Consider the following 24,748-nt stretch of genomic DNA (forward strand, 5'->3'; position numbering starts at 1 on the left):
TTCTTTGAAAAAATTTAGATTGTCATTTTCAGGGCCTATTTCCAATAATTTATGCAAAAAACCTGTTGGGTCAAAACGCTCACTATACCCCTAGATAATTTCCTCAATGGGCGTAGTTTCCGAAATGGGGTCACTTGTGGGGGGTTTCCACTGTTTTGTCCCCTCAGGGGCTTTGTAAATGTGACATGGCCTCTCAAACCATTCCTGCTAAACTTGAGCTCCAAAAGCCAAATAGCGCTCTTTCCCTTCTCAGCCTCGCCGTGTCTCCAAACAACCGGTTATTACCACATGTGGGGTATTGTTTTACTCGGGAGAAATTGCTTTACAAATTTTACGGTGCTTTTTCTCCTTTAGTCTTTGTGAAAATGAGAAAAAAAATCGCTAAACCTACATTTTCTTTGAAGAAATGTTGATTTTAATTTTCACGACCTACTTCCAATAATTTCTGTAAAAAAGCTGTGCGGTCAAAATGCTCACTGTACCCCTAGATAATTTCCTTGAGGTGTGTAGTTTCCCAGATGGGGTCACTTTTGGGGGATTTTGACTGTTTTAGCACCGCAAGAGCCCTTCAAACCGGACATGGTGCCTAAAATTTATTCTAACAAAAATAAGGCCCCAAAATCCACTAGGTGCTCCTTTGCTTCTGAGGCCGGTGCTTCATTCCAGTAGCACGCTACGGCCACATGTGGGATATTTCCTAAAACTGCAGAAACTGGGCAACAAATATTGAGTTGCATTTCTCTGGTAAAACCTTCTGTGTTATAAAAAAAATTGTACTAAAAATTTATTTCTGCAAAAAAATATGAAATTTGTAAAATTCACCTCTACATTGCTTTAATTCCTGTGACATGTGTAAAGGGTTAAGACATTTTCTAAATGCTGTTTTGAATACTTTGAGGGGTGAAGTTTTTAAAATGGGGTGACTTTTTGGGGGTTTCTAATATATAAGGCCCTCAAAGCCACTTCACAACTGAACTGGCCCCTGTAAAAATGGCCTTTTGAAATTTTCTTGAAAATGTGAGAAATTGCTGCTAAAGTTCTAAGCCTTGTGAGGTCATAGAAAAATAAAAGGATGTTCAAAAAACGATGCCAATCTAAAGTAGACATATGGGGGATGTTAATTAGAAACAATTTTGGGTGGTATAACTCCCTGTCTTACAAGCAGATACATTTAAATTGAGAAAAATGCTAATTTTTGCAATTTTTCGCTAAATTTTGGTGTTTTTCACAATTAAATACTGAACATATCGAGCAAATTTTGCCAGTAACATAAAGTCCAATGTGTCACGAGAAAACAATCTCAGAATCGCTTGGATAGGTGAAAGCATTCCGGAGTTATTACCACATAAAGTGACACATGTCAGATTTGAAAAATGAGGCTCGGTCAGGAAGGTCAAAAGTGGCTAAAGAGGGAAGGGGTTAAAGCTTTGTGTTATGACAGTGTCACGAGACTCTCTTGGTGACGGGGGAGGGGGGATAAAACAAATGACTAAATTTGTATATTTATCTTTCATGCTTCATGTAAAGTGTAATAAAGACTTGTTAAAAAATGGTGACAAATGTGATTTTGCAAAAGGTAATGGACTGTTATGCGCGATTTTAATCCACTAATTGAGCATTAAAGTACATTACTATTATATAAGGTCAGATACTCTCTCAGTCCTGTAGGGCTTTCGTTGTGAGAACAATGTTCAAGACTAACACAGAAAAATGACTTGAAACAATACATCCAGCAGTCTACACCTCAACTGGTTGTGAAAAGACGGACCCGCAGATAATATCGGCCCAATCTTTCTCATAGTAAATTATATTTTATACATTTGTCTTCTTTTTAACTGCTGAGAACATATAACTAGACACCTGTACCAAAAACTGAATGTGGACATCGAGATCGTAAGCAAAAGATGGGTGTAAACCAAACCGACGTTGGACCTGGAAGTAATGGAACCGATTCTCTGGATAAGACGAGCGCACTTTTTGATATTAAGATATTGGTTCCGGTTACAATAATTTGCATTATGCTTTTTCTATTGGGTGTGACGGGAAATTTGATAACAATTTTGATCTTCAAGAGGTATAGGGACATGAGGTCCACCGTTAACATGTACCTCTCCAGTATGGCAGTGTCGGACATCCTGATTTTTCTTGGTCTGCCATCAGATTTGTACAGAATTTGGAAATATAAACCCTATATTTTTGGGAACTTTGTTTGCAAGTTTTTGGTTTACCTGAGTGAGACCTGCACCTACTGTACAATTCTTCACGTCACCACTGTAAGTGTAGAGAGATATCTTGCCATTTGTTTTCCCTTGAAGGCCAAAATCATGATCACTAAGAAGAGAGTGAAGATCATCATCATATTCTTGTGGATCCTTGCCTTCATCACTGCCGGACCAATTTGGTTTCTGTTTGGTGTAGAACATCCTTCTGAAACTCAACCAGAGGAGACCAAGGAATGCAAATACATGGAACACGCCGCCCAGAACGGTCTTCTTCGGATTATGACTTGGGTCTCAACCGTGTATTTTTTCATCCCTGTCTTCTTTCTTACACTGCTTTATGGTCTAATCTGTAGAAAGCTTTGGAAGAACAAGCAAGGAATACAGGTCCCTACTGCAACCAATAGAGGGAAACAACACAAACAGACAGTAAAAATGTTGGGTAAGTCACCTCCAGAAAATACTGCGTTCCATTAGAAAATTAGATAATACAACATTTAATACAGAAACAAACTGATTGTCACTACATACCAGTAAGGGCCTGTTCACATCAGCGTTGGCTTTCCGTTCCGGCTTTCCGTCGGAGGTTTCCGTGAACCCCGCAACGGAAAGTCAAACTGAAAGCACAGCTTCCGTTTCCGTCACCATTGATATCAATGATGACGGAAACATTGCTAATGGTTTCCGTTCGTCACCATTCCGGCAGGTTTCCGTTTTAACGACGGAATCAATAACGCACAATATCAATGGTGACGGAAACGGAAGCTGTGTTTTGTTTGACTTTCCGTTGCGGGGTTCACGGAAACCTCCGACGGAACCCCGGAACGGAAAGCCAACGCTGATGTGAACAGGCCCTTAATTGGGATTTTTTTTTTATGGACCCATGCTGTGATTCTAATTGCTATTCTTTCGTTCGAGTGGAATATCCGCCCTGGATTTACTGTAAGGCCAGATGCAGACGGCAGCACACAGAGTCCCTATGGTTCCATATTGCAGAGCCTTAAGCACTCTATGTGCCGCCATATGGTGCCTCTATATGGTACTATATTCTCGCCTAGAAGCAATGCTTCTAGGGAAGAATACCTCCATAATACAGCATGTGATTGGACACGCCACCATTTTTTCTCATGGATTCAATACAAATCTGAGGAAAAATCTCTGCATGCTTCTGTATGAATGTAGAGTCACACAGAGGCACAGTGTGGGCCCATAGATTTATTTGGATGCAATACTATGAATCCGTAAAACTCAGATCCATAACAATGATAGGTCCTTTTTCCTTCTTGCTGGTGTCAGCATGGAGATATTTCTGTCTACGGATGAAGACATCAGTATTTACACTCCCTCTTGCAATTTTTCACATTTATTTTATTACAAAACAGAATCACTCTGGACTTTTTTTTTTTAATATTGATCAACAAATGATCTACATTAACCCCTTGGAGACACAGCCAGTTTTCATTTTCTCATTGTCGTTTTTTCCATCATCCCATTCCAAGATAACTTTTTTTCTGTTGACTTAGATGTATGAGGGCTTGTTTTTGGCGGGACGAGTTTTAGTTTTTAATCATTTATCGTACCATATAATGTACCGGGAAACTAGAAAAAAATTATTTTGGGGAGTAGAATGGAAAAAAAAGAGCGATAATGCCATCGTTATTTGGGTTTTGTTTTACAAACAGTACGAACGACATGTTAACATTATTCTGCTGGTCAATACGATTATGGCAATACCAATTGTATATAGTTTTTTTTAATGATTTACTACTTTTATAAAGAAAACAAATTTGTTGCGTGTCGCCATGTTCTGTGAGCCCCAACTATTTTTTCAGCTGATGGAGCTGTGTGAGGTAGTTTTTATTGGTACAACTTTTAGCTACATACGACTTTTTGATGACTTTTTTTGGGGGGGTTTTTGGGGGAAGCGAGTTTACTACCAACAATTCTCGCATTGTGATTTTTTTCCCTACAGCGTTCACCCTGTGGTTTAAATAACTTTTAACAATAATATTTAATGGTTTGGACTTTTACGACAATACCCATGATGTTTACTTTTTTTATTTCTTGCATTATTTTGGATTTATTATTTCATTATTTTTTCTGCGCTCTGCCTGGGATTGCAGTTCTGGTCCCATTCAAGTGAATGGGGTTGAGCTGCAGAGAACGTCAATCCCTGGCACAGATAAACTATGAAAAGGCCGTGGTGTTGCCTTTGCCCCTTCAGTCAGCTAATCGTTGGGGTGCTGGGATTCGGAGCCCCTCCGATCTTTTATTGCTGACCTATCCCAAGAATAAGCTATCAATATATAACCCCTTTAATAATAGAGCACTGATGGCAGACCTGGGACCTTCAATAGCCCCTTCCCTTTGTCTAACGGCTCAGATGCCACAGTCGCTATTGACTGTGGCATCCAAGGGATTAAACGGCTGTTTAAACGGCCAGAAACTGGGCCCGCTCCATATTGGGGTATCGCACATCCGCCATACATATCCGGCTGATGTCGCTAAGTGGTAAAAAATAAATGCTCCGTGTGTAAAAAGCCTACTTCTTATACATTGAACTCAATATTAAAACAATATGCAGTAAACTCCCAAGCTCCCCCTAATGATAGCTGTGGGAAGCCAGAGTTTTATCATTTAAATGGACACTAACTTTTCATACAACTTATGCTAATCTAATAGTATATGCTACAAGCAATGGTGGCCTTGGATTCTGCCAAACCCTTGCGTGATCATTCAGGAAAAACAAAATGAGAAGCGAAGCGCCGAAACAGCTCAGTCGCAGTCAGATAGACTCGGACTAAACTTCCCAAAAACAATACAAAGCCAACTCCCTCAGATGAGATAGGGAGGGGTAAAAAGAAGGGAGAACAATCTCTTCATTGATTTGGAAGGCAGAGACTCCCTTCGGTAGGAAGGACAGAATAGGTTGAAACACTGCAGTATCCGTATGGATGATCAAAAAGGGGGGCTTGCAGGACAAGGCAGCAAGTTTCGAAACCCGCCTGATGGAGGTGACAGCCACTGGAAAAGCTACCTTCCAGCAAATAAGACTCAATGGAATGTCTCAAAGGTTTGGAAAGGAGACACCTAAAGAGCCCCAAGGACCAAATTAAGATCCCAAGGCTCAATGGGATGACACAAAGGAGGGACCACATGAGTCACTCCTTGCAAAAAAAGTTTTCACCTAAAAAAAAAGCCAAAGTTCTCTGAAAAAAAATGGACGGAGCAGAAACCTGACTCCTCAGGGAAGATAAGTCCTTGTTCAAGGCCTAATTGCGGAGGTGTGCAACATTTCATAGGATGGAAATAACTCTGTTTTCACCAGCGGAAATAAGTCTTCCACGTACAGTGGTACACCTTGGTTGGCTAAGGTTTTCTGGCCTTCATCATCATCTAGATAACTGGCTTGGAGAGACACAGGGTCCTCGAAACCTCGTCTTCAACAGCCATGCTAAAGCGGGGTGTTATAGTGGACCTTGGCAAAGGAGCTCGGGTAGAAGTGTAAGGGTATGTTCACACGCAGTGGTTTCAGATGTAATTCGGTCCGTTTTCACCTCGAATTACGCCTGAAAAAACGGCCCCATTACGCCTCCAAACATCTGCCCATTGCTTGCAATGGGATTTACGGTGTTCTGTTCCCACGAGGCTTAATTTTACGCGTCGCTGTCAAAATACGGCGCGTAAAAAGATGCCCGCGAAAAAGAAGTGCAGGACACTTCTTGGGACGTTTTTGGAGCTGTTTTTCATTAACTCCATTGAAAAACAGCTCCAATAACGGCCGTAAAATGCGCGAGTTGTTACAAAAACGTCTGAAAAACAGCTCCGTATTTTCACACGTTTTTGAGTTTGCGTGTGAACATACGCTAAGACACGAAGATGAGAACGAGGGCTAGGAAAATTGCTCTAAATTGCAGAAGGTAATTTGTAAGGATGTCTCCTCCTGCAACCAAGTGCCCTGAATCATGTGGAAACCAAAAACTGCACCGAACACGGACAAACAGGCATCCGTTGAGACGATCAGCGACTGGAAGGGAGAAAAAGACGACCCAGCTATGGCCCGGTGAAGTCTTCCACCATCGCAACACCTGATGAGACCAAGTGGGCAAGAGAATCAACTAGTTCATTGAGTACTGAGGCTTGTCCCATCGCGGTTCAGCTGCTTCCCTCACACTGAACAGGCCTTACTCACTCAGGCAAATGCAAAAGCCGTTTAAAAAAGCGGAGCCTGCGGCTGAAAGTAGATTTATCTTAGAAATCCAACCTTTTGTTAAGAGTGTCACTGAGTAAAGAAAACAGAGTATGGTTATGTTCACACAGGGCGGATACGCTGCGTAAAAGTACACAGCGTATAGGCCCTGGTCCCCGCAATTGTGGTGCACTTTTCCGGCTGCGGAAAACAGCAGGTAAAAAAAAAAGCCTATACTTACCCGTAGCCATGGTGACATGTCACTTGTCCTGCAGCCCGGCCTCCTGGGATGATGTTTCATCCCATGTGACCACTGCAGCCTGAGATTGGCTGCAGCACTCACATGGGATGAAATGTCATTCCTGTAGGCCCGGGCTGAACGCAGGAGCATAGAGATTTGGGTAAGTATAGGCATTTTTTATGGCGGAAATGCAGCTTTTCCGCTGCAAAAATCGCAACATCTGCTATTTGTTGCGGGTTTTACCTCTCCATGGACTTCAATGGGGAAAACCTGCAACAGAAAACTAGCGATTACGCAGCATAAATTGCTGTGGATTAAAAAAAACGCACCACAGGTCAATTTAGGAAAGGATTTTCGGTTGTTTTTTTACGCAGCGTGTGGATGAGATTTGTTCAAATCTCATCCACTATGCTGCTACTGTAATTCGCTGTGGATTTTCTGCAATGAAATCCGTTGCGGAAACTTTGCAGTATTTATGTTAAGTGTGGACCTATCCTGTATGCGTGTTTTGAAAAAGCAAAATGTCTGTCAGGATGTTTCTACTGTCAATGGGATCTCCTGCAATTTGCTATGGTTTGTTCAAATCTCATCCACATGGCTGGTACTGTAATCCACAGCATTTCCGTCTTGTGTACAGTAGGTCTTGACCTGTAGCCTAGGCAGTATAGGCAGATGCCTTTGGCAGACCTTTGTTAGGCCCCTGGCTGCCATGGTAACCCATCGGTATCCTGCGATTGTGTCGTGGACGGCTATTGGCTGACAGAGAGAGTCCCCTCCCTATGTCAAACCTTAGATGCTGCCATCAATATTGACCGGATTAAACAGTCGGGGATCAGAGGTTTTCCTGATCCTACTTCAGTGGGAGCCTGGCTGTCAATTACAGCCGGGCTCCCTCTGTGATTGCACGGGTGCAGCTTCTATGCCCGCACGCTCACGAGGACATACGATTACGTTCTACTGCGATTAGTTTACCGTAATTAGGATGTGACAGTACATCCATTTGTGGGAAGGGGGTTAAAGCTCTGGAGTGGCAGATCATTGAGGGTCCTTACACGTGGCGAGTGGCACCATTTTTTTTCTGTGTGGCCAATTACACTTGCCATAACTGTGAGGGTTTTACCGCCGGTTAGCAATAAGTTTTTGGCTGCATGCCTTCTACAGGTGAGACAAGATGAAAGAAAAAGACCTATCCATACAAAGCATATTACAAAGTGATGTCTGATAAATACTGGCTACAATTAATAGAATGCATTATTATTAATCCCCTTACAATGTGTGCAGATCTCTTTGTAGATTCCATATATCCAGAGGGTTCATATTCTGGTCAGATTTGATCACGTTTTCTTGGTTGTTCTCTGTCGGTATACACAGCAGCCAGCCCGGTAATAGAGGAATATTTATAGTGAAGGTTTCTCAGTTACAAAAAGAAATAAAGATAAAAGCTTTTCAAGTCTTGTTCTACAACCAGGTCATCGCGTAGTTTCACGATTGCTCTGTCCAGAACACACTGTAACGAGATGATCAAAGACATTCACTGCACAGTGTGTTATGCCAGCTGTGTAGCCAACGATTGCTAGAAGGTACTGTTCATTTTTCTTTAGCGGTGACCTTCTTCATAATACATCCCAGTCTATTAACCCCTTCCCGCCGCAGCCATTTTTCAGATTTTCATTTTCGTTTTTTCCTCCCCACCTTCCAACAGCCATAACTTTTTTATTTTTCCGTCCATATAGTCCTATGAGGGTTTGATTTTTGCGGGACGAGTTGTAGTTTTTCTTAGCATTTATTGTGCCATATAATGTACTAGGAAACGGGCAAAAAATTATTTGTGTTGTAGAAAATGAAAAAAACAGCGATTCTTCCATTGTTTTTTGCGCTTCAATTTTACGGAATTCACTGTGCAATTAAAACAACATATTAACTTTATTCTGTGGGTCAATACGATTACGGCGATACCAAATATATATATTTTTTTCTATATTTTACTACTTTTACAAGTAAAAACCTAAGTGTAAAAAAGAAAATGTATTTTGTGCCGCCAAACTCAGAGAGCCGTAACTTTTATACTTTTCTGTCGATAAAGTGGTATTCGGGCTTATTTTTTGCGGGATAACCTGTAGTTTTTAATGATACAATTTTGGGGTTCATGCAACGGTTTGATCACTTTTTATTCAATTTTTTGTGGGAGATGAGTTGAACAAGAAATAGATTCTGGTGTTTAAATTTTTTTTACGGCGTTCACCGTGCGTGTTAAATAATGATATATTCTATTAGTTCAGACTTTTACGGATGCGGCGATACCAATTATGTTTATTTATTTATTTTTTTACTATGCTCTAGGGGGGAAATGGGAAAAGGTTTTTTTTTTACTTTTTAATATTTGTATTTTTTTTTACATAAAAAACCCTTTATTTTACTAATTTTTACTTTTTTTTTCTTAGTCCCCCTAGGGGGACTTCTACCAGCGATCGTTAGATCGCTTACATTATATACTGCAATACTAATGTATTGCAGTATATCGTGATTCTGACAGGCATCTAATAAGCCATGCCGGAGGCAGCGCTTAATAGGTGTACAAAGATAGCAGACCTGGGGGCCTTCATTAGGCCCCCAGGCAGCCATAGCAACCATCGCTGCGATTGCATTGCGGGGGGCGCGATGAGCTGTTAGAGGGGGTCACCCCCTCTTTCTAAGGATTTAAATTCTGCGGTCGCTATTGACCGCGGCATTTAACGAGTTAAACGAGCGGGATCGCGCTCGAGCGCGATCCCGTCGTTACTCTGAAGTGTCGGCTGTAACATACAGCCGACACCTGCATCGTATGGAGCGGGTTCACTCCGTGAGCCCGCTCCATACTTCCCCTACCCGACTTTGGCATATGGATACGTCAAATGTCGGGAATTAATAATAGAAAAAAAACTGTAGCGCATCCCTTTATGGCTTCAGGCAGAGACACGAATGTCAGTCATAAATGAGTAATTGGATAAAGAATTTATAAGGTCTATAAGATACTAATTGAGCAGAGCTGAGTTTGTCATTTACATCTTTAATGGCTGCATAACTTGTGCCTCAGAGTTGTCATGGAGACCACGCGTGGATTCATATCACCCTCAGGCCATATTTTTTACAAAACACCTGGACTCCCTGCATGTCTTTGAATTTAGATCACAATTATGTTCGTCGGTGATCTAGGTTTGTTCAGTAAAACTGTGGAGGTCTTGAAGCTGTAATACTGTAAGCGGCCTGTAGTGGTGGCTGCAGGAACCTAGCATGTTATCTATGTCTGTGCAGGAGGTTGTCTGCTCTGTATCAGAAAAACTTATATCTGACTACTATTAAGAAATTAATCAGCACAGAACTTGGGCCCTAAAAATTACATAATAAAATGGGGACACTTTAAAGGGAATCGGTCATGAGGTTTTAGGCTAAGGGTATGTTCAGACGTTTTTTTTTTAACAAATCGTGTTTTCGCAGCGTTTTTCACGGACTTTTTGGAGCTGTTTTCAATGGAGTCAATGAAAAACGCCTCCAAAAACGTCCCAAGAAATGTCCTGCACTTCTTTTGACGAGCCGTAATTTTACGCGCCGTATTTTGATAGCGACGCGAGAAAATAAAGGCTCGTGGGAACAGAACATCTTAATTCCCATTGAAAGCAAGGGGCAGATGTTTGAAGGCGTAGTAGGGGCTTTTTTTCAGGCGTAATTCGAGGCGTAAAACGCCCGAATTACATCTGAGACCACTGTGTGTGAACATACCCTAACAAACAAATGAATCTCCTTCTTTACCCTATCACATACTACTGTAGCGGTTTCAGCCGTTTGGTAGCCTAAAATCTGATGAAAGACTCACTTTAAAGCTGAGTTCACATGTGGCATAATTGTTACAGATTTTCCAGAAGTTCTGGAAGGGAGTTTGACTGCAAGATCAGACTACAGAGGAGTTGTTCGTAGTCCGTTACCATAGAGACACATGAGTCTGCAAAGAAGCTGTAAACACAGATTAGTACATGTTTAACCCCTTAATGACCAGACCAGAAAACGCCTTAGGGTCTGTTCAGACGACTTATTTTCTGGCCGTAAACAGCCTCCAAACGGCCGAAAAATAGGAAGCAGAACGCCTCCAAACATCTGCCCATTGATTTCAATGGGAAAAACGGCGTTCTGATGCGACGGGCTGTTTATTTACGCGGCCATTTTGAAAAAGGGCCGTGTAAAAAACGCCTGCGAAAAAGAAGTGCATGCCACTTCTTGCGCCTTTTTTGGAGCCGTTTTGCATTACCTCTATAGAAAACCAGCTCCAAAAACGGCTGTAAAAACCGTGAGTGGCTTAAAAAACGTCTGAAAATCAGGAGCTCCGTATTTTCAGAAGTTTTTGAGTTTGCGTGTGAACATACCCTAAAAACAGGTTGTCTGGGCACGGGACGTTTTTTCATACGGATGACCTATTCACAAGATAGGTCATCAGCAAATGATCGGTGGGGGTCCAACACCCGGACCCCACAGTGAACATCTGCTCCGGCTGCCTACGGGAACTAAATGTCCGTGCCGGAAGCAGATGGCTCTGGTCACAGTACAGCGGCTGAGCTGCAGTTCTGTTCTTAGTCAAGTGAATAGGAGCAGAGTTGCAATTCTGCTGCATGGCCGCTAGACAGTGTACGTTGTCATCTGCTTCCGGCACTGAACACTGCATACAATGCATTACATCCAGTGGCCGGAGGCAGCTGGAGCAGCTGATTGGTGCGGGGTCAGGGTGTCGGACCATGTCATCAGTATGAAAAATCGTCCCGTGCCTGGACAACCCCAAATTTTTGCCTCTTAGCATTTCAGCAGCCATAACTTTCTTATTTTTTCATTGATGTGGCTATAAGAGGACTGTATTTTTTTCTGCGTGGTTTGGGTGTAGAAAAAATTTACTGTGTGAGGCCCCATGCACACGACCGTGCCCGCAATCATGGCCCGCGATTGCGGGCACGGCCGGCCGCCGACTGACAGCCGCATTTTCGGGCCGTGCTCCCATACAAAGTATGGGAGCACGGCCCGCAAAATGCGAAAGAACGGACATGTTCCATAATTCCCGGAACATTTCCGCGGCACGGACACCCTTCCGTAGTGCTACGGAAAGGTGTCCGCGTTCAATGAAAGTGAATGGGTCCGCAAAAACTGAGGTTTTTTACGGTCGTGTGCATGGGGCCTGAGCTATATCATTTATTTTTGCGGCATGAATATAGGAAAAAGCGATTCTCTGCATTGTTTATTTTTGTTTATTTCGTATCCCGTTCATGGTTCCCGTTAAATATCCTGTTAAATTAATTCTTCAGGTTATTACAGTGTGTAGGTTTTTTGTTTTTATGTAATGTATGGGCAATAAAATATATTCTATGCAAAATAATGATTTTTTTTTTTATCCCATTAAGAGATAACATTATTTACAACTTTATTTTATACTTATAATGTATTAGCATACTCCTGTATGCTAATACATTACACTGTGTCACTACGAAATACATTACACTGTGTCACTACGACACAGGCTGCTGTTAGGCTGTGTTCACATTGAGTTTTTTGCAGGAGGAAAATTCCTCCTGCAAAAACTGCTCCAGACGGTTTTTGCACAGTGGTTTGACAAAAACTCGTCAAAACACTCGTCGAGGCGTTTTTTTCTCTTTCTGACTGATTGAAATGGGGTTTTGGAGGCGGAAACCGCCTCAAGATGGGTCATGACGCTTCTTTTTACCGCAACACGTTTTTTTTACTCACGGTAAAAAAATTCGTCCAACTCCCATTGAAATCAATGGGAGGCATTTTCGGGCGGTTTTTGACGAGTTTTGCGGCGCAGTTTCCGCGTCAAAAAACTCTGTGTGAACAGGGCCTTAGGGAAGCTCACAGTGTGCCCTAACAGCAGGCAAACCAAATAGACAACCCTGAGGTCCATTCTAGGCCGCCAGGGCTGACTGCAGAGGGATTACCCGGTCTTCGATCGCGTCACCGGGTTTCCCGTGATGCAATCGAAGAGGGGAGTCCCCTTTGATCATGCCGCGGTCACGGACAGCTAGGGTTGGAATGTTTTCCGATCCCAGCTGTGTTCAGGAGGCTGCTCTAAGTTCAGGAGCTGTTAGTTACAGTTCCTGCTTAGAGGATAAGTGCTCACAGGAGCGCTCATCAGCCTCTTCTACAGCGATGGCAAAAGACGTCGTTGTAGACTTGGGACCCGTACCACCTGACATCAAAAGACAGTGGGCAGTCAGGAAGGGGTTAATCAAGACTGTTTGCAAAAATGCTTGATTTTTAATTTAGGATGCATTGAAGCACTTTAAAAATGTTACGATTCTTACCGGAGAGGTTTGCAATCGGTTACACTGGGGTGCAGAGTCTAAGGAATCTCCCTGTTCTTCACCCTGAACCCCTACAAGGAGGTATGGGCTTTTCCCAGGTTGCGGTTCTCAGAATAGTTACTAGATGGCGGCGGCGGCGCTATAGCAGATTTATGAATGTAGCCAGGGTTCGTCAACGGATTAGTAGTCAGGAAGGAGCAACCTGAAGGACGAGATAGAACCGTAGTTAGGAGCCAAGCCAGGAGTCAAAACCAGGAGTAGAACTACAGGAACCAAGCAACAAATCCAAAGGGTGAGACAGAAGTGTAATCTAGGAACTGAGGTCAAAGTCAGGAACAGAGTCAGGAACAGAGTGTAATAGCAATATGAATAGTAGCCAAACAAAGGATGTACCTTGGTCTGCAGTGCGAGGAGTGAAGGCTGTAGTCACCTTTAAGTAGGTCGCCAGGATGTACATCATCTAGGACCACCGATTGCCCCAGCAACCCGTTGCTGCCGGCGAGCAGAGGAGGGTTGTGGCCGGAACCAGCGAGGCCACAGTAGAAGACGGGAATCGAGTCGGCTGGACGCAGTCAAGAAACAGCGAGGTAACAAAATGTATGGTTGTGAAGGAAGACAAAGCCTTTAAATGTAGGGATTTATTTGCAGTTAGACAGTTATCAGCTGATTGTATGGCAGCAGCAATATTACGCACAATGCAATATTTCCATATCAAAGACTTATATGTATGTAATGGCTTTGTGTTTTCCAGCTGTTGTCGTGTTCACCTTCGTGTTGTGCTGGCTGCCCTTCCACATTGGCCGGATCTTGTTTGCCTGGGCTGGACTAGAAAAATACATTCTTTATAACCTCACACAGTACTTCAACCTCATCTCTATGGTTCTATTTTACCTGAGTGCGTCCATCAACCCCATGCTGTACAACATTATGTCACAAAAGTACAGGGCCGCTATGACTAAAATCCTCAGTCGAAGGGACGATCCACAATCCAGGAACACGCCAAGGAGCGAGCAGTCTTCTCTGGAAGGAACAGAGATTACGTCTTTCATGTAGTTTAAGTTCATCCAAAAAGACAAAATTATGTCACCCTTGTTGAAGAGAAGCATTGCAATTTATTAATCTGGATTAACAGGACCCATTCAGACCCTTCTATCTTTTAGACAATTTGTGATTGATAAATCATCTTGAATGTTGAATAATTGCTTTCCATTGCACCACTACACGAGCAATAAGATCATTGGTACCAATCATATAATCCTACAGCCATTTACATAGGGAATATACACATTTCAGGCATAACATTAAAACCACTCACATGTGGTCATTACAATGGCATCTGTCAAGGGGTGGGATATATTAGGCAGAAAGTGAAGTCCGTTCTTGAAGTTGATGTGTTGGAAGCAGGAAAAATGGGCAAGTGTAAGAAACTGAGCGACTCTGAAGAGGGCAAAATTGTGGTGGCTAGATGACTGGGTCAGAGCATCTCCAAAACGGCAGGTCTTGTGGGGTGTCCCTAATATGCAGTGGTCATTACCTACCAAAAGTGGTTCAAGGAGCCCAGGCTGCCATGGCAACCATCAACACCACGCAATTGCATCACGGCTGATGGAGGGGGCAAGTCCCCTCTTTCTGACAACTTAAGATGCCGCGGTTGCTATTGACTTCTGCATCTAAGTGGTTGAAGAGGAACTGTCAGTAGTTTATTCATTCCCCATCTCCTAACTAATCTAATAGGCGCTATGATGCTGATAAATGTTTATTTGCAAAGTTATGAGCATTTTTCTAAATAAGCTAATTTGGCTATACTTGCCACATGGGAGGTTACACTTTCTTTTCACTCTGGGCGGTGTAATGTTTTCTGTATACCGCTGTCCAAATAGCGTCATAGAGTTCTCCTCTTCCCAGCAACACAGTGTGATCATATTGTATACAGTTTCCATTCCCGACTGTTTTCAACTGGTGATACCCCCGGTTGTTTCACAGCTAGAACCGCGTGCCATATGAAAGATTCGAATCTCATCTTTCATATGCCACCAGAACCACTGTTCTAGGTGGTCCACAGCTCGAGATATAGCTGTATAAAGTGATCCCCCTTCCTCAGTCTCTTACACTGTGTGAAGCAGCTTCATGCTGATAGGACAGCGTCAGAGGCTGTGAGGAGGCTCCACCTCAGGAGAATCGCTGGTATTGACACCCACTTGTCTAGTATAGCCTGATTTGCAAATTTCGAAAAAAGCTCCCAACTTTTAAAATAATAAACTTTTTGGGACACAATTTTCACTAGCTTTATTAGTGTGACAGCGCCTATTAGATTAGCTAGGAGATAGGGCATTACTAAACTAGTGACAGATTGTCTTTAAACTGCTGGGATGTTATCTCTGATACCAGCCATTGCAGTGAGGTGTCTGCTGTAACATGCAGCTGACACCCACTGAGTATATAGCGGGCTGAGCCCAAGAGTCAGCTCCATATTCCCCCTTTGCAACTGGTGTCTCTTTATTGGTTGTACACCCTTCCTGTATTGTCTGTATAGACAATGAAGCAGGCCGTGTGCGCTTTATGGAAGCTGCAAAGAATGGTGGTAATTGACAGAAAAATATTACAGATTATTACAGTCTCCTGGATGTGATGGCGTATAGACCAGTGAGGAGCAGGGGAGCTGCATACAGAACCTGATCGGTGTATAGGGATACAGGCCTAGCTTATCTGTGTATAGGGATACAGGCCTAGCTTATCTGGGTTTCCAGTAATACAATAGAGCGGTCAATAACTTGCCCACCCTCTAATGATGAGATGATTCTAAACCTGGCTTAAAGGGAATGTACCACCTATATTTTTTTTCCTAATTAAAACCAGATAGTGAAACAACCTTTTTCTTTCTAATCGGTTTTTATTTTTTGATTGTAGATTTCTTTATTCTATTTTCTGAATATGAATATGGGGGCAGTCATTTTGCCAGAGCAGCATTTAGAGATATGCCTTACAGCAGCGACCTGGACCATAGGAACCTGTGAACAGGAGGGGACCCATTAACTTCCATGGAAGAATTTTCTGGGCATGCTCTGTCCTGTGCAGAGGTCATTGTGCATTGGGGGGAGGAGGGGAGCTGTGTCCATCACCTATTATCAATGGTGAATACTGTGTTATCTACATAGAAGGCCTAATTCACACAACCGCGTTCAGTCCGTGATATATGGACCGCACGTCGGCTGCATTTTCTGGACGGAACGGTGCAGGGAGCCGTGTTCCTAGCATCATAGTTATGTATGTCCCTGCCTCCCTGCGGAACTACTGTCCCGTGCTGAAAACATGATTACAGTACGGGACAGTTTTCCCGCAGTGAGGTAGGGACTCCTGGCATCGTACAGAACTATGATGCTAGTAGCGTCCCTCCATGTATTAGGTTCAGTCCGGGAAACGCAGCCGACATGCAGTCCGTAGATCATGGACCAAACACTGTCATGTGAATTAAGCCTGAGGGTGTGTTCACACGGCCTATTTTCGGGCCGTAAATGCCCGAAAAAACCGGAAGCAGAACTCCTCCAAACATCTGCCCATTGATTTCAATGGGAAAAACGGCGTTCTGTTCCGATGGGCCATTTTGAAAAACGGCCACGCAAAAAAAACGGCCGCGAAAAAGAAGTGCAGTTTCCCTTGAAACCAGCTCCGTATTTTCAGACGTTTTTGACTCAGTGTGTGAACATACCCGAATTGTTACCTTTCATTATAATCCTGCCTATGACAATAATGAAATGATTGCTGAGAAGTGATCTCTACAGAACAGGAAGGGTCAGATTTTAGAATTATTTTTTAATATAGAGGACATAGAAAATTAAAAATGATGACACATTCCCTTTATACAATATCTAATTTGCAGATTATACATGCTCTTTAATGGCAAACCTTTAATAAAAAAGCAAAAAAATATATAGAATAAGAATTTGACGTATTTTGTACTCAATAGAAATTCTGCACACCTGGAAACCCAGTTGCCACAACGTTATCATTTCAGCATTGTACAGTGTCTCTGTATAGTAAAATACTTTCTTCACACCACAAATGGTAATTTATTTTTATTATTAAGACTTGGGCATACCCAGCACCATTACAGGATTGTTGCCATGATACACATTTATGGCATATTGATAGGATCTTAAAAAAAATTAAAAAATTAAAAAAAAAAAATTGCATTTTTTTTGCAGGGGTGGGGGTCCAAATGATTGGTAGCTCAACCATTCTTTTTCCTCAACTAATCAAAAAAACAACAAACACAAAACAGGCTCCCTGTAACCCCCTTGTGGCTGCACGCGTGTGGTCTACAGAAGTGTAATTCAAAGCTCCTGTGCAAAATCTGTAACCGGGCCCCCACCCCACTTACGAGGTTCCATATAAAATAATGGGGTCTTTTGTGGGAGAGGGTCTCTTGGGTTCTCTCAGGTACCAGGGCCTTGGTGCAACGGCTAACTCTGCACCCCTATATGTACACCCCAGGTGGTCTTTTTAGTAAGTGGGACATGTAGACATGTGTGTATGATCATGTGGCCATTTCTGTATCTCCCATAGAAGGAAAAAGAACGTGTATGTGCAGCCACCGCTCTATTACAAACTGCATCATAAAGAGGATCTGCCATGTCCCCAAAAACGTTAATCTGCTGCCACACATACATTGCTCCCTTCCCAATTCCAGCTCCGTTTATTTAATTTCTGTAGATGCCTCGCTTCCCTCTGCATTCAATCCATTCATATCAGAGGCGGATATGTTAATTTATAAATACATTGACAACTGGGTGTTTTTTTTCTGTGAGCGCGGCTTAGATTCACGCCCTGTTGACAAGTGGGCAGTGGAGACCGCCTAGTTGTCAATTTATTCATAAATTAGAATATCACCCACCGACATGAATGGGCTGAACGCAGGGGGAACGAAGACGGATAACAGAGGAACCGAGGCACCTGCATATCTGAAATAAACAGCGCTGGAATCTTGTGGAAGGGAGCAATGCATGTGTGGCAGCAGATTAACATTTCTGGGAAAACGACAGGTCCGCTTTAAATACATTGGCAGTCCTCATATGAAGTCAAGGGCCACTTCTGAGGGCCGCATGTATTCGATTGACCAATACGTTTTAGTATGTTTTGGAGAGTGGGAGGAAACCCACGCAAACCGCAGATCATAAAAACACCATGTAGATGCTTCTTCTGGTCAGATCTGAATGACTGAACCTAAATCTAGGATCTGTTCCTTTAAATGCCAATATAATGCTCAGTATTAGGCTCTAAAATTACCTCCCACTGCACTGAGAGGATCATTATCTGCAGGGTACAAAATGTTCTTAGAGGGGAAATACATTTTTATTACACAAGTCTGCACGGACTGACCACCATTGTAGGGCCTCATGCACATGAACACATTTTTTTCCTCCCGTAAATACGGGTCCTTGGTCACACATATTCGACCCGTATTGCACCAGTATTTACGGACCCATGCCCGTAAATACAGGTCCGGTGTTACCAGTATTCCACCCGTATTTACGGGCAAGTTTTCACTGCAGAATTGCACTGCAGTAATCGGCAGCCCTTCTCTGTATCAGTGCAGGAGAGAAGGGACAGCCCTTTCCGTAGTAAAAATAAATTCATACTTACCCGGCCATTGTCTTGGTGACGCGTCCCCTCTTTCGACATCCAGCCCGACCTCCCTGGATGACGTGGCAGTCCATGTGACCGCTGCAGCGGTCACATGGGATGAAACGTCATCCCGGGAGGCCGGACTGGAGGAAGAAACAGGGAGTTCTGTGTAAGTATGAACATCTATTTTTTTACACGTTGATCTATATTGTGATCGGTAGTCACTGTCCCAGGTGCTGAGTTACTGCTGATCGTTTAACTCTTTCAGCACCTTGGACAGTGACTATCCAGACGTCACCTAGCAACGCTCCCGTAATTATGGGTGAACACACGTAGTCACCCGTAATTACGGGAGCACCATAGACTTCTATGGGCCTGCCCGTGCCGTTATTACGGCCTGAAATAGGACATGTTCTATATTTTTCAACGGCACATGCACCTTCCCGTAGGCATACGGGGAGGTACCGTGGCCAATAGAAGTCTATGGGCCCGTAATTACGGGCGTTTTTACATTCGTGTGCATGGGGCCTAAGGCTGGATTCACACAGGATGGGAATCCTGCGGATCGGATTCACATGGAACGGAAATGCTGCAGATTTTGTGTGTGAAAAATCTGCAGTAATTAGTCTCAGCCACGTTGAAATTTAAACAAATCTCACCCACGTGCTGCAGAACATTTTCCGTACGGAAATCCGCAGCATGCTCGTTCTGTTCTGCAAGTTCACTGCAGATTTCAGCTATTTCAATGTAGAAGCGGTGAAATCCAGACCAAAATCCGCACGCAGCACATGCAGATTTTGATGCGGAAATGCTGCAGAAAATCAGCACCATTTCCGTATCGTGCGAATTAAGTCATAGTGTAATATACACGTATTCCAAATTAAGTCTCAGGGCCGCGTTTGAGGGAGCAACTGTGTTCGTGTATATAGCGCATCCTTATGGCTGTGAGTAAATGAAAATACAAAACATAAAAAGATAATAAAAATGTATAACAATGCAAATACAAGACAACAGTAACCAATGTAACGTCTGTCATTTACGGAATGTGATAAAAAAATAAACTTGGGAATAGAATAGACAAACTCTCCTACAGCCATTTTTATACTTTTTATTAGACATTAAATATATTATCTATTTCAAAGTAACAATTTAGTAATACATATGCAAGGCAATCTTATATTGTAGAAGATACCTCAAATAAAAATGAAATACAAAGCAACATGTTTCTTACAAGAACACCACTAGTACTTAAGACTGGAATGTATAATTTGTAAAAGGTGAAATAATAGGAAGCCACATTTATGAAGGTCAGAAATGCGAACATTTTAGAGCTCCATATTTATTACAAAAATCGTTTTTGCTGCATCATCTTGAAAAATATCAAGCCAATATATCCAATTTTTCCCTTAATAAACATGGCCAACAATGTTTTGTATAAATAAATAGCAGTGTGCTAAATGAATTAGTACATTGAAAAGCTCTCATTTATTTTCTAAACAAAGTAGGTATGAAGTGTAGTGGAGATAGAAAAAAAAATAAAATAATATAATAATTTTTTTAAAAAGTCCTAATGCTTCGGGTGCGTCCTCAATTTGTGTTTTGGAAAAATAAAAATCCTTTGGCTAAGTTCACACGTCGCGGATTTAACCGTTTTTCAGCGCAGATTTTACACTTTGCAATGCAATAGGGTGAGATCTGCGTCAAAACCGCAACAAAATCTGCGACAAATCCGCAACGTGTGAACTCAGCCTTTGGCAACGGAGCAGGAAATGTATTTTTTTTTCTAAATGTACAGTTTGTATGTATATGTATATATGAAAAATGTAAACATGCCTGTAGCCTAGAGAAACGTGTGTGTACAAAAACATATGCATAGACATACACACAATACGAAATGCATGGAACCTTTTCTTTGTAAGAAGGATCATTATAGCGGGAGCAGTAAGGGGTAACATGAATGGGTGCGATAGTCAGACATTTGAATTTTTTCTTCTTTTTTTGGTACAGGTAAAACCAGAACATTCACACTACACTTTCCATGACTTAAAAATCAAAATAAATAAAAATACACAAAAACTATGTTTGAGAAAAAAAAAAAAAACACAATTTTTTTTTGTTTTAGATTGCACCAAGTATCTACTGTAAAGAAAGTGGCAATACACGTCGTCTCTATAAAATATTTATAAATGAAATTAAATGCGGCAATAATCATAGATTATTGACACGAATCAGCCCCACACATATGATGTCTAATATGCAGTATAGATCTTATACATGAATACAGAAAATTTTCCTAGTTTATGTTTTGAACAACTGAAAATAACAGATAATTCAACTGGATTGATCAAAAATGTTACAAATATACCTCACACTAAATTTTAACGCTACAATATTTTTCGTTTATTGTAGAGCAGTATTTTTTTTCCCCATTTGAGATAAAAGTGACTGAGGTTTAACTCCTAACGAGAACCATACTAGAATTTTTTTTGTCATGAAAACATTTCAAATTGATGCAAATTATGCTCACACAGCAGTACACTGTGCCAAAACAGATAGCAACTATTCTAAATAATAAAAAAAATTCTCAAATATAAAGTGATGGAATGTTTATATATATTTATATTTTTAGCATGATAATTTCTTACAAAAAACATCTTACATGTAAAAATATTTAGGTTAGTAAATAATACATAATATGGGCATCTCATAAAAAAAAAACGTGCACTTTTACTTTTTTTTTTAATGATTATAGACCGTATAAAAACATTTGCTCAGTTTGAGCCAAATAGTGTAACATTTATAATAAATGCACTTTTTTTTCTCTCCTCCATAAAGACAAATCTGTGCTTTTTCAGAAAGTGCTGCAATATATTCTTGAGAAGCACAGAAATAAACATTTTTGTAACACAAATGAAATGCAAAGCAGGTCAACGTATGAATACAAGTACGACGTGCGGTTACGCAAAAAAGGTTTTGTAAGGCATATGTATACTGCAGTGGTAAAAGCATCACTAGGAATAAGATTGACATTTCGAAACACACGGTATAACGCTTAAATGTTGAGTATACAAGTAATCGGCTGGGGGTAAAAGCAGCTAAAGCCAAGCATTACTGGGACAACCAATTAGGCTGGGTTCACACGAACTATTTTCAGGCATAAACGAGTCGTATTATGCCTCGATTTACATCTGAAAATACGGCTACAATACGTCGGCAAATATCTGCCCATTCATTTGAATGGGTTTGCCGACGTATTGTGCCGACGACCTGTCATTTACGCGTCGTCGTTTGACAGCTGTCAAACGACGACGCGTAAAAGGACTGCCTCGTCAAAGAAGTGCAGGACACTTCTTTGGACGGAATTTGAGCCGTTTTTCATTGAATTCAATGAACAGCTCGAAATTACGGCCGTCAATGACGCCTCGCAAAATGCGAGGACAAGCAATTACGTATTAGCTGTTTTCTCCGTATCGGACGCTGCCGTGTGCACATACCCTTATAGAAAAGACCATGGTATTCGCATCAAACATAACATGAATCCTCTACACATGGTGGAGATGGATCATTTCTTTGCTAGACCAACTTTCGCAATACCAATCCACTACACATTAACGGAATCACTGGCTCCTAATAAATGGACAGACCCCATTCCTCTAAGTATTGCCTCACATTTGGCCGTTTACGCAAAGATTAAAGGAATTGTCCAAGATAAAAGGGTATTTTTTCCCCCAAAAGAATGGCACTCTTTTCCACGGGCTGTGTCTGGTATTGCAGCTTAGACCTACTCGCTTGATAGAGGGCCAAGCTGCAATATCAAGCACAGCCTATTGACATGCGTGGTGCTGTTTCGGGGGGCAGGCCACTCTTAAAAGACAGGCACATTTTGTATTTTCTATCCTTCAAGATGTGGAGTTCTTGGTGGCAGAAAACAGACATTCACTGGTGTGCAGAACTATAAGAATTTTGGCCAACGTTGACAATTATTTGGATAATATGGGTTAGATTTGAAAGAACAAATCTAATAAAAACTACAAATCTCTATACATAGAAATATTTGGGATATATAGTGTAATACATTTTATAAAGTATATTATTTCTTTTTTTTTAAAATTTAAATAACTACTTTTCTTTTTTTTTAACTGAAATCTTCTATTGTCAGTAAATAAAGTAAAAAGGAAATAAACATAATACCAGACAGTAAAATACAAAAGATAGCCAAAGCCTATACCCAACAATTTCCCCTATAAAGTGAACCATACAGAGGAATGTGTCTGGTCGACTCCAACAGCGGGTGAGACATCTGCCTGTCTTCATACTCATAAGGCCTAAAAGCGGGTCCAAGAGAATAGAATAACTTCATAACAAAGGTACCCTTTTATACTGAGCGCATCCAGTAGTCATAAGCTCTGGCTACATGGGCCCATTATTGGCGCAATAACTACATTGGGCTGAAATATCAGAACAGAAGTGGCCACCTTACCAGTAGTATGCCAACCCATTAATAATGGAAATAGAGAGTAGCGCAATGGCGCGTCCAGTCTAGTGTTTCCCTTCGGGCTCCCATTAGCTACTCTGTCTTGGCCAAGGTATTGAGATACAAGGCTAGGGTAGAGAGCTGAATCTTTTCTCCAGGTGGAAAAAAAAAAGCCTGGCTACGACTTTGATAGCCAATATACAAATCTGCCAAATATTTACTGTCTGGAAGTATCTAAATGCCTTTTCATGGTTGTTTTTTTTTTATACTTTATTTGTTTTGCATGGTTGAATGTGCAAATGGTAAAGTTCTGCTATTTCCCTGACAGAATTCCACAACTGGAAAAGGGGAAACTGATTAAATAAAAAAAAAAATTCACAATATCCACCGTATTACGTTTAGAAGGCACCTATGTCTACAAGTAATGATGTGCCCTGTGGTACTAGCAACATCTTACATTTCTCTTTTTTGGTGTCAGATCTACCTGTATACGTAATTCTAACATAAAAGGCAACACTCATTGATTGTGTTTTTTGCAGATCTCAAATAGATAAACATGGCAGTCACGTTCCATAAAGAGGAGTAATATTCACAGATAGACAAAGTTTATTTACCTAACCAAAAAGCTTGGTAGACTACCTCTATAAAACTGTTCTGGTATATAGAACTATAGTAAAAAATAAAAAAAATACAATATGTACATTTTAAAAAAAATATACATTCGGAGCCTAAGCCAGCAAGGAATACTGGTTAGGCTTCAGATTAAAACACAACTCACTAGGCCTCACAGTCTCGAAGAATGTGTTGCCCTTGGCAACAAACCAGTGTCATTTAGAAAATGAAAGCTAGACTCTAATTGGCTGATAGGAGCAACATGGCCACTTTTTATCAGAGACAGTTTTGACACTAGGCCCAATGTGGTTTATAGAACATAAAATCTCACTGACAACATTGAGCGGTTCTATTAGACGTATTGTTACAGTGTTATCCCAGAAAGTGCTTTCACAGTGATTTTTTTCTTAATATATATATATATAAAAAAAAAAAAAAGTTTCCATGAAAAGTTTAAGAGAGGTGGACAGACATTTTGTGTTTGGTTAGGCAAATAAAATGTTGCTGTATTTTACAATTCCTCTAGCTTTATGGGGGGGGGGGGGGTATATATCTCACCTTTGCCGTGCAGGCCATCTGTAATAGAAGCTGCACAGCATTCTATAGAGCCATAATCCTATCTAAGAAAATAGAGATATATTTAAATAAAATCATCTATTTAATAAAATTCTGATACAAATCAGATTATAAATTTTGCTTGAAACTAATGATTTTTTTTATTAAAGGGAACCTGAACATTTATTACCGATACCTTAAATTGTAAGCATCACTTATGAATCCTGACAGATCTCCGTTCAAAGTTTAAAACTGATGGGTAAGGTGTTGGCGCCCAACAGCTGACTTAGGAACTGGCCGTCCCTCGCAGTGTCTCCCGTCAGTTTTAGAGTCAAGAGGGAGATCTAATGTGCATCGTAATTTGAGCTCCACTTTAATAATGCTGAACTATTGGGGTGCAATGGTGCCCCACTTCATGGCCTCTCAAAGTGCTGATCATAGTAACAGGAAACATCTCGCCAAATATCAATCCTGTGAGTGCATTAGCAAATTTGAGAGGGACCA

General features: G+C 41.4%; 1 protein-coding gene across 1 annotated transcript; it reads left to right on the forward strand.

Annotated features, from left to right (window-relative positions):
* The first annotated feature begins 1,904 nt into the window (after positions 1 to 1,904).
* Positions 1,905 to 14,034, forward strand: LOC142659997 (growth hormone secretagogue receptor type 1-like). Its single transcript, XM_075836648.1, has 2 exons — positions 1,905 to 2,661; positions 13,733 to 14,034. Exons 1-2 carry the CDS (start codon positions 1,905 to 1,907, stop codon positions 14,032 to 14,034), a joined length of 1,059 nt encoding a protein of 352 aa, XP_075692763.1.
* The last annotated feature ends 10,714 nt before the right edge of the window (positions 14,035 to 24,748 follow it).

Source organism: Rhinoderma darwinii, chromosome 8 (assembly GCF_050947455.1).
Source record: "Rhinoderma darwinii isolate aRhiDar2 chromosome 8, aRhiDar2.hap1, whole genome shotgun sequence".
NCBI lineage: Eukaryota > Metazoa > Chordata > Amphibia > Anura > Rhinodermatidae > Rhinoderma > Rhinoderma darwinii.

Excerpts from the sequence above, each read along its gene's own strand:
- LOC142659997 (XM_075836648.1), top strand. The coding sequence starts at position 1,905 with ATGGGTGTAAACCAAACCGACGTTGGACCTGGAAGTAATGGAACCGAT. Across the intron at positions 2,662-13,732 it reads ACAGACAGTAAAAATGTTGG|CTGTTGTCGTGTTCACCTTC; the intron begins GTAAGTCACCTC and ends TGTGTTTTCCAG.